Source organism: Drosophila novamexicana, unplaced genomic scaffold (assembly GCF_003285875.2).
Source record: "Drosophila novamexicana strain 15010-1031.04,08,12 unplaced genomic scaffold, DnovRS2.1 tig00000932-arrow-arrow-pilon, whole genome shotgun sequence".
Classification (NCBI taxonomy): domain Eukaryota; kingdom Metazoa; phylum Arthropoda; class Insecta; order Diptera; family Drosophilidae; genus Drosophila; species Drosophila novamexicana.
In genome coordinates this window covers 1,507,651-1,518,483 of record NW_020824832.1, presented here as the reverse complement: position 1 = coordinate 1,518,483, position 10,833 = coordinate 1,507,651, and the positions used below count along the sequence as shown (strand labels likewise).

Sequence of the window (10,833 nt, the reverse complement as noted above, 5' to 3'; positions counted from 1 at the left end):
TCATGTGTATAATATGCATGCACACGCAGCACATTTGGGAGCAGTTCGAGTTGTTTTTGTTTGGCCACTGGCCTGTAACGGCATTGCATGACCCGGATACGGATGCGGATGCCGTTGCCACCTGTTGTTGTTGCTGTTGCTATTCCTGTTGCTCCTGATGTTGTGCATATTAATGTTCGACATGTTAAGCGACATGTTGTGTCCGCTTCTTGTCCATGCTACTATCTGGGCCAAGCCCGAACCCCACTCAAGACGGCAACGGTCTGTCTGTAGCGACAACTGTGTGCCCCTAGGCGGGGGTTTGACGCAGGGTTCAATAGTGCCTTTACTTTCACATTAATTGGCCACAGTGTGGATAGCCAAACCCAAAAACATTTAACGCGAGTTTCGCGTGAGTGCCCGCCCAACAAGTGCAACAACTTCAGCCTTGGTCCGCCCACACCTGGCCTACCCTCTTCAGGCCCTTTTTAGTCTAGAGTTGCAATCGTAATGCTCTGACGCCCTTTCTTCAGCCTTGCCCCGCCCACTCCTAGCCAACCCTCTTCAGGTCCTTTCTAGTCTAGAGCTGCAATCGTAACGCTCTTACGTCCTTTCATAAGCTTATGAAGCCAAGAGTATCGCATCGACCAGGTGCATTCAACCTGTCCACCGCAAATTCCTAATACTCGAATAAAAAATGCATGACTAGAACTGTGACTATAATGCCGATAATTGGCTACACTTCTGTTCGAGTTCCCACTTTCAATTGTTATGAGTTGAAGGTATTCAATTTGTATTCAACCCCACTCATTTTCGACATAACTGAGTTTTGCTTTTCCTATCAATAACAAGATTGATATTGGAGGGTATTATAATTTTGTCATGCAATACGTAACGCGCAGAAAGAGATGGGTCCCACTTTATAAAGTATATACATTTATGATCTGAATCAAAAGCCAAGTCGAGCCGAGTCCTTCTAGCTCTCTGCCTTTTTATATGGAATGAAATGTCGACTCCAGTTGGATCAGACTATAATATATAGATCCCATAGGCATAGATCGGGGTTAAATTAAGTTCTTATATAAAGAACATTTTTGATTTTCAATAAATGGCATTTTACTCCAAGGCTTTTTTAAAAGCCTTTTCTATTTATAATTTAAATTCAAGTTGTTTTTTCCTTGAGGATTCAAATAAAATATATTAAGAGCAAAGTTATGCATAGTATATTATATTATATTTTATTATACCCTGAACCAATTAAAAACGGGTATAAGGGTACATTGTATTTGTGCGAAATCCAAATGTATGTAACAGGCAGAAGGAAGCATCTCCGACCCCATAAAGTATATATATTCTTGATCAGCATCAATAGCCGAGTCGATATAGCCATGTCCGTCTGTCTGTCCGTCCGTCCGTCCGTATGTATGAACGCAAGGATCTCAGAACCAATTAGAGCTAGACTTGAAATTGTAGATGTAGATGCTCCCAGTTCCCGCGCAGATTGAGTTTGTTTCCGATAATCGATAACTTACTCCGCTTCCAAGCAATCGATAAAAATCGATATCCTATTTTTTGCGCAATTTTGGTAAATAATAAGAGCTAGAGTCACCAAACTTGACATATAGCTTCTAAAATAGAATATATATATTTGATGTTCGAAGAAGCGGGTTCAGGGTATCCCCTAGTCGGGACTAGAACCGACTAGAACCTCTTATTTGCTATATTATGTAGTATATTTTATTGTTCTATTAAACTCTTCAAGTGCTAAACTTTGTCTTTTGTTGTTTATTAAAGTTCTTTGCTCCAATTAGAATACATTTTTCTTTTGGAGCATTTGACTGGGAACACTTCAGTTATGGCCGCAAACTGAAGACAATGTCTTTGGCTGGAAACAGTTTTCCCCCTTTTTCTTTTTTTTTCCAATTTATTTTCTTGTTCTCGTTTTTGAGTTTTGCCTTTTCGTTGGCTGGGCACATAAATCCCTTGACTTGAAAGGTGCGACGCGTGCGACTTTTGCCAGCCCTCATTGTCCGGAAGGTCTGATAAAATCGCAAGTTTTCGTTCGTTTCGGGGAATACTTAAATTATGCTACTGTTGTTGTTGTTGTTGGCTTTGGCCTGGGAATCGAAATGTGAATAGCAAATGGAAGTAGTGCAATTTGCGTAGTTTAACACTTGGCTTGACTGTTATTTACATGGAAGTGCTTTCCATCTGTCATTTGAATGCATTTACATTTATGTTTGTTTGGCTGTTGCAGGAAATTAGCAAAGTTTTTCAACTTTAAATCGTTTATTGATCAATTTAAAAGACAATTAGCCAAAGGGCACCTATATGCAAAATAGGTCTGTACAAAATGGCATTTAAGAACAAGTAAAAGGTTCTAGTCGGCAGCTCCCGACTAGGGGATACCCTGAACCCTCTTCTTCCAACATCAAATGAATATATATATTCTATTTTAGAAGCTATATGTCAAGTTTGGTGACTCTAGCTCTTATTATTTACCAAAATTGCCCAAAAAAAACAGGATATCGATATCGGACGGACAGACAGACGGACATAGGTAGATCGACTCGGCCATTGATGCTGATCAAGAATATATGTACTTTATGGAGTCGGAGATGCTTCCTTCTGCCTGTTACATACATTTGGATTTTGCACAAATACAATATACCCTTATAATCATTTTTAATGGGTTCAGTGTATAAAAAAATAGTATTTTTATTAACATAAGATAATATCATCCAATTAACACACACAAGTAGCACACACAACATCTAAAAACCAATATTCACCTATAAATTAAACTTTTTTTTTGTCAAAACATTGTTATTAAAAATATAAACTTGCAATTTATTAATTTTATTATCATTCTCGGCATATCTACAGCCTCTGAAATTCCCCTAAAATTTCGAAACAGATGCTAGTATTTCGCTCTACTCCCTTAGAGTCAAAGGCCTTAAATGTATAGACAAGCTTGTGTGGTCCAATCAATGGTAATCCTTGTGCCTCGAAGAATAAATCTACATTAAACGGTTCGTGAATAAATTTAGTCTAGGAGAGAAGGACATATGCTGTCTATAAGTAAATAATATTACTAGATAACATAGAACTTACTCCAGGCAGAATACATTTATCATTGACTTGTTCCCTATTGATTATGTATTTCGACCAATACTTGTACCAGTACTGTTCTTTTTGAAAGAGAGATGAACAGAAGTCACGGACAAACATATTGAATACTGTTGGTTGCCAGGATCCCCGATCGAAGCGTTTTATTTCAAAAGTTCCCTGAAATTAATAAAAATTATTGTGATGTTTTAATCCATTTTAGTTTAATCGTAGACTGATTGAATTCAGTCAAACAATATTGAACAATATTCACCTGAATGCGATCACCAGATTGAATATTCCAGACGCAGGTGAGATTGCCCGCAAAGCGTACGGACACAAAATCCGTTTTAAAGGTTGAATCAGAGGTATCGAAAAGTCCATTAAAATTGTGTACATTACTTGGTTTATTAGGACAATCGGTGACTAAATCCTCGTTTTCAGGAATGAATTTATATTTTAAAGCACTCGATTGCCTTTCGAATAAAATCAAAATCAACACTTGGTACACAAACTTCGGTGGGGACCACATCTTTTGTGTTCGCGTTGATTAGTCGAATACAATTTCGAATTGGGTTTTGTGCATTACGGGCTGTGGGTTTTTATACACCAGAATATGAATATATAACGTGCCTATTACACAACAATAATTAAACATGCTTGTTAGATCGTACCTAATGTCAAAAAGGTTGTCCTGGTATCAAATTAATTATAGCATACTGCTAGATATATCGTTCAACATATATGTTTTTTATACCCTGAACCCATTAAAATGGGTATAAGGGTATATTGTATTTGTGCAAAATCCAAATGTATGTTACAGGCAGAAGTAAGCTTCTCCGACCCCATAAAGTATATATATTCTTGATCAGCATCAATAGCCAAGTCGATATAGTCATGTCCGTCTGTCCGTCTGACCGTCTGTCCGTCTGACCGTCTGTCTGTTTCTATGCAAACTTGTCCCTCAGTTTAAAAGCTATCTTAATGAAACCTTGCAGAACTCCCTCTTTCTGTTGCACGTAGCACATATGTCAAAACCAGCTGGATCGGACTACTATATAATATAGCTGCCATAGAAACGATTGGTCGAAAATTAAGTTGTTGTATGAAAAAACATTTTATTTTTCAAGATATCTTGACCAAACTTGGCATTTATTAGTTTTACTATACTCCTTATATATATGCAAAGTCCTATTAAGATCGGATCACAATATCATAGATAGGTGCCATAGGATCGATCGGTCGAAAATTAATTTGTATGTCATTCTAGATATTTTGATTAAGCACGGCACTTAAAGATTTCACTATGCTCCTTTCATTTTTGCAAAATCTTATTTACATCGGACTACTATATCATATATCTGCCACAGGAACGATCGGTCGAAAACTAGGTTTTTGATTAAAAACCTTTTTTGTTTATTAAGATATCTTGACCAAACTCGCATTAACTATTTTCCCTGTGTTTCTTAGATAGGGGCAAAGCACTATAAGCATTATGAAAAGGTTGGGTCTGCAAGGGTATTAGATCTTCGGTGTGCCGAAGATAATCTTTCTTTCTTGTTTAATTTAATATTGCAATTATAGTTATGTAATTGGCAAATGGCCACTTTAATCGTTTTGTTTGATTTATAATTAATGAGAACAAACGAGGATGATTTTTTAAATATATTTTCACGCTGAAAATGTTATTATACCCTGAAACCATTAAAAATGGGTAAAAAGGATATATTGTATTTGTGCAAAATGTAAATGTATGTAACAGGCAAGAGGAAGCATCTCCGACCCCATAAAGTATATATATTCTTGATCAGCACCAATAGCTGAGTCCATCTAGTCATGTTCGTCTGTCGGTCTTTCCGTCCGTCCATCTGCCCGTCTGTCCGTATGTATGAACGAAAGGATATCACAACCTATAAGAGCTACAGACTTGACATTTTAGCTGAAGGTCCTCCTAATGACTGCGCAGATTGAGTTTGTTACCGATAATCGATAACTTATTCCGTTTCAAAGCAATTATAAAAATCGATATCCACATCCTGCATTTTGAGGAAACTAGGTAAATAATAAAAGCTAGAGTCACCAAACATGACATGTTGCTTCTAGAATATTATATATGCATATGTCGGAGCGCGAATTATTATTCTCCGTTCTATAAAGCTTCAGACCGCAGCGAGTTTCGATGTGTACACTAGGCGTCTTCGGAAGCAACAGAACTCAACGTTCTTCCTTTTCCCTTTGTATCCTATCTAACTACACTCGGCGACATTGTCGCCTCGCCATGACAGTTCTAAGCAAAGCGACAATAATGCTTTTAGAACAGTCGCAACATACAACTTCATTTGCCATTCTCAATCATTGTGAAATACCAAATATTTTGACATTCTCAATCATTATTCTACGTACAACCACACAGACATTCCTTATGCGCCGACATATATATTTATCAAGTACCTTTCATTTTATACCTATCGTCACCTCCCCGCTACCACCGCAGAGCTATAAATCAAGTTAATAACCCAACTTGTATTGCCCACCAATTTAAGCCACAATTTCAATGCAATTGACGAGAATACGCAAAAAATCTATGGTTCAATAAGATATACTGTCGAATATTTCATAAGGATCGGTTTTTGTTTTGTTTTTCGGTATTTTGACTGCTCACGTGCTTGCGTCGAAAATATAAAGAATTTCTGTATACATGTACACACACACATTCATGCTCGTCTGCTTCGAATTCTATCAACAACATTGTAATTGCGATTGTATTGTTTTCTGTGCTGCTATTTAAATTCGTTTTTTTTTTCTCACTGAGACTTAGTTATTGGTGTGGCTGTTGAGTGAAGACGGCGGCAAGTAGTGCGGTTACTTTTTATACCCTGAACCCATTAAAAATGGGTATAAGGGTATATTGTATTTGTGCGAAAGCCAAATGTATGTAACAGGCAGAAGGAAGCATCTCCGACCCCATAAAGTATATATTGATCAGTATCACTAGCCGAGTCGATCTGGCCATGTTCGTCTCTCTGTCCGTCCGTCCGTTCGTCCGTATGTATGAACGCAAGGAGCTCAGAACCTATAAGAGCTAGAGACTTGTCTTTTAGAAGTAGGCGCTCCTAGTGCCTGCGCAGATCGAGTTTGTTTCCGATAATCGATAACTTATTCCGTTTCCAAGCAATTGATAAAAATCGATATCGATATCCTGTTTTTTGGGCAATTTTGGTAAATAATAAGAGCTAGAGTCACCAAACTTGACATATAGCTTCTAAAATAGAATATATATGTATATGCATTTGATGTTGGAAGAAGAGGGTTCAGGGTATTCCCTAGTCGGGAGCTCCCGACTAGAACATTATACTTGTTTATTAATTTATTTGGTGTTGGAATAAGAGGGTTCAGGGTATTCCTAAGTCGCGAGCTCCTGACTAAAACCTCTTACTTGTTCTATTTCATTTATTATACAATTCCTGATACAATTGCGAGATACAAAATTATATGGAAATGTCATATTGAGAAAACCCACTGCATGAAAATAATCAACAAAGAAGTTTAACGCAGAAAACGACTGGAAGATATTGCTGTTATGGCAAGCTGTGAGGGACCTTAGGAACAATTATCTCGAGCCACGCAAGCTGTGAAGGGCGAGACACTAAGCTTTAAAGGACCTGAGGTACAATTATTGCGAGCTACTCCTAATGCGAAGGTCCTCATGAAAATATTAGCCTACTTTTGTGGTAGAGTATAGCTGAAAATTAGAGAAGCATATAATCGTTAGTTTTCATCAAATTTTCCCAGCTAGCATATATTAAGCCTTTATAAGGAACTACCAAATTAAATATCATAACTGAAATAGATTCAAAAATAGGAAACTGAGCGCTCTCGTAGCTCCATATATTATTGGGCTACATGATGTCATCATAAATTTCAAATGATATCGTTTGAAAATGCCATGAAATGTGTTTATAATTTAAAACAAAATTTCAAAGACACCACATTTGGGAAATGCCATGCAAACAAACAAACAAACAAACAAATTTCTGCGCCTTTAGGCAACGTCAATTTAACATAAATGTTACATTGTGACAGTTGTTGTGAGAGCGTGTGTGTGTGTGCGAGTGTGTGTAGCTGTGTGTGTGCCGTGCGCAAAACGTGTGCGCATAAATATTTAAATGCCAAAAAGTCACGTCTTGAATAATTGTTTAACTTGCAAATGTTAGCAGCAACGGGTTAATGCTTGAGATGGGGCTGGGGCTGGGACTGGGGCTGTTAAATTGAAGGTAATAGAGGGGGTTGGAGCATGGTAGCTACTGTAGAATTGGGGGAGCCGAACTAACAACAGCGACAACAACGGCTGCTGCTGTTGCTATTTTAAGAAGTTTTTCAACTAAGTGCAGCTGCCGACAAGGCGGCATTAACCAGGTCTAAGTTCCTTCGGCCAGGATTCATTATTATGAAAGCAAATTACTCGAACACACACACACACAATAGCAGCAGCGGCGTGTGTAGGCGCATGTGTGTATCTGTGTGACTGTTAATTTTCATATTTAATCCGTTAAAATGTGCAAATACCCAACAGGCACTCCGAGCGCACGATGCCAGACGCCACACTCGCATCCCCAGCTCCAGCTACAGCCACAGCCACAGCATCGGTGCCTCACACACACACACACACACACACACACACACACACACACACACACACAGCACATACAGCACTTACAGCCAATGAGGCAAGGAAGTGAATACCAGAATGTCGCACGTGTTTCCCTAAATACATATGAATATGAATATGAGAATAGTGTAAGTGAAGTTATTAAAGCTACTAAACATGCACATAAGTATGCAGCACACATACACACACACACACACATGCACGCACACACACACACCCGCACACACACACACCCGCACATGCATATTACTTTTACCTACTTTCACAAAATTTCGCCGTTAAAAATGTGTAATATGATTTTCTCTTTCTCTCACTTCGTGTGTGTGTCTGTGTGTGTCTGTGTGTGTGTGCGGGTTACCCTTCGCTGGCAGCTATGATTTATGCTCAGGCAACTTGGGAGCTCTGCGGCTCCTACGGGCTGGCCACATCATAAAACATGGCATATCAAAGTTCAATTGGCAGCTGCATCATTAACCAGGCCAGAAAACACATCATAAATAAAAAATATATAGACGAACAACAATTGTGAATGAATATATACATGCATACATATACACAAGTCCATTTCTTAAGCCTTGCATTGTGTCTACAAATTATTGAAAAATAATCTAAAACAAGTAAGAGGTTCTAGTCGGGAGCTCCCGACTAGGGGATACCCTGAACCCTCTTCTTCCAACATCAAATGCATATATATATTCTATTTTAGAAGCTAAAAGTCAAGTTTGGTAACTCTAGCTCTTATTATTTACCAAAATTGCCAAAAAAAAAAGGATATCGATATCGAATTTATCGATTGCTTGGAAAGGGAGTAAGTTATCGATTATCGGAAACAAACTCGATCTGCGCGGGCATTAGGAGCACCTTCATCTAAAAAGTCTCTAGCTCTTATAGGTTCTGAGATCCTTGCGTTCATACAAACGGACGGACGGACGGACGGACAGACAGATGGACATGGCTAGATCGACTCTGCTTTTGGTGCTGATCAAGAATATATATACTTTATGGGGTCGGAGAAGCTTCCTTCTGCCTGTTACATACATTTGGCTATCGCACAAATACAATATACCCTTATACCCATTTTTAATGGGTTCAGGGTATAAAAATCATAATGCTAGTTTACTAAAATAATTTGGTCATGTATTAATTTTTTATGGGACTCTCACAGTAATATATTTTATATCTGTATCATATATATATCTTATATTTGTTTGCAATTTTAAATTGCAAAATAAGACAGGAACGAGAAAGTAAGGCTATTTTCGACACGCCGAAGACTTAATACCTTTGTAAGCATTTGTCTTTTGCAGATACGTGATAATATTGCAGCTCGAAAATGTCTTCGAAGATGTCTCCTTCTATGCGTTACACATTTCATGGCAAAACTATAATACCTTGTAGAGACAAGGGTGTAAGAAAGGTTATCCTAGATTGCCGAAGTCTAAGTACCCTTACAGCCATATAACTAGCAAAGAGTTGTTCTTATACAAGAGTTCTCTTTCGATCGATTGTTCCTATAGCAGCCATAAGATATGATAGTAACGGCTCTGCAGATTTGTATTATATATATTTTTGTAATTATTTATATATTTTAAAATAAATCATATATTTATAAAGGCCAAGATTTATTTAGATATCTTGAAGATTAGATATCTAAAGCAAGAGTTGTTCACAAAAAAAAACAATTTTTTTTTTTAACAATTCTTCCCTAAGAGCTATATGATATAGTAAGCCTATGTTGATAAGACTATACCCATATGTATTGGATAAATAAAGAAGTTTTTTATATAGAAACTAAATTTTCTTAAGATCTTGGCTAGGCCATATGATATTGAGGTCCGATTTAATCAGTGCCTACATCAGGAACACGTAGTTATGCAATGTTGTGTGACGATAGCTTAAAAACTGAGAGACTCTTTTGCCTAGACACAGATTCGATCGGGTTCTGGTAATGATCAATAATATATATAATCTTTAGCGTCGAAAGGGTCTCATTCGGTGAGATATTGATAATACTCTCTGCAAGGGTATAACAATTAAATCAGTTACTCCCTAAGATAAAGTTATCTTCAATTTTAAGATGCATAATATTCGTTAGGTTTGTCAAGTAGCGAGTCGCGACATTTTCAAACATCCAAAGTAACCTAGACAAGTCACAGTTACAATGTGGCAACTTCTTCACAAACAGTCCTGTTTCTTGGCTAGTCATTCTGCGTCCGTGCCCGCACGTACGATTAATCGATAGCTATCGATAGCTTGTAAGCTGTGCCCATCAGCAGTTACTGCCACGTGGCTTAATAGAATAGCATCAAAGCTTAACTAGAGTATAGAAGAAGAACCAAAGAACCAAGCACTTAAAGATGTCCTCGTTTTATGGATTAATTATGAAACCGTACTGTAAGTACACCCAGCAAGTGACCAAGGCATTTCACATCTCCAGTGTGGCTATTGATGAGGGAGAATATGCCAAATTATATATGACTATTAAGAATGAAAAATATGTTGTGGCAACCTTATCACACGGTACTCCGCAAACTGCACTCGACTTGAACTTCAGCAAGGGCGAACGCGTGGTACTCGAATCGATGGGCAATGCAACCATTTGCTTGCTTGGCTACTCGTATCCCACCGATGGCTCCGATGACGATGAATCCATTCTGATATCATCGGATGGCGAGGTCACGGCCAGCGATGTGGAAAGCCGCCATAGAGAGTATCAGCCAACAGATGAGGCTCAAGCCAATCTTCCATTCGACGAACTGCAGCGAACTGTACAGGAGAATTACTTTGATCATGATATGGAGGATGATCTGCGCTCTGACGATTACAGTGCGGGCGATGCCCATTTCAAGTCCGAAGATGATATGCCACTGGAGCCCAAAAAATCGAAAGAGCCAATATTGACCGAGGCCAAAAAGCTGGTGCAAAAGGTCATCGTGGCGGTGCTCAACAAGGAGAATGAAAATATCGTAAAATTGGGTGGTAAGCGTCGCAATACTTGGCCCATAGATGGCGCTTTTGCCAATCGCGAGGATACACTCGACATCAAGTCGGAAAGCTCAGATGATGAATCGAAATGA

At 38.3% G+C, this 10,833-nt stretch overlaps 2 protein-coding genes across 3 annotated transcripts; one reads left to right on the top strand and one right to left on the bottom strand.

The window, feature by feature from the left end:
- Positions 1-2,838: 2,838 nt before the first annotated feature.
- LOC115765180 lies at positions 2,839-3,638 on the bottom strand. Of its 2 annotated transcripts, none has more exons than XM_030708603.1 (3): positions 3,362-3,638; positions 3,094-3,267; positions 2,839-3,030 (listed from the first exon to the last, which is right to left on the bottom strand). In XM_030708603.1, exons 1-3 carry the CDS (start codon positions 3,617-3,619, stop codon positions 2,860-2,862), a joined length of 603 nt encoding a protein of 200 aa, XP_030564463.1. In that variant the 5' UTR covers positions 3,620-3,638; the 3' UTR covers positions 2,839-2,859. The 2 variants fall into 2 exon arrangements, with proteins under 2 accessions (XP_030564463.1, XP_030564464.1); XM_030708604.1 differs by having other exon boundaries at positions 2,901-2,999.
- A 6,475-nt stretch (positions 3,639-10,113) lies between these two features.
- LOC115765098 (39 kDa FK506-binding nuclear protein-like) lies at positions 10,114-10,833 on the top strand. Its single transcript, XM_030708483.1, has one exon. It carries the CDS (start codon positions 10,114-10,116, stop codon positions 10,831-10,833), a length of 720 nt encoding a protein of 239 aa, XP_030564343.1.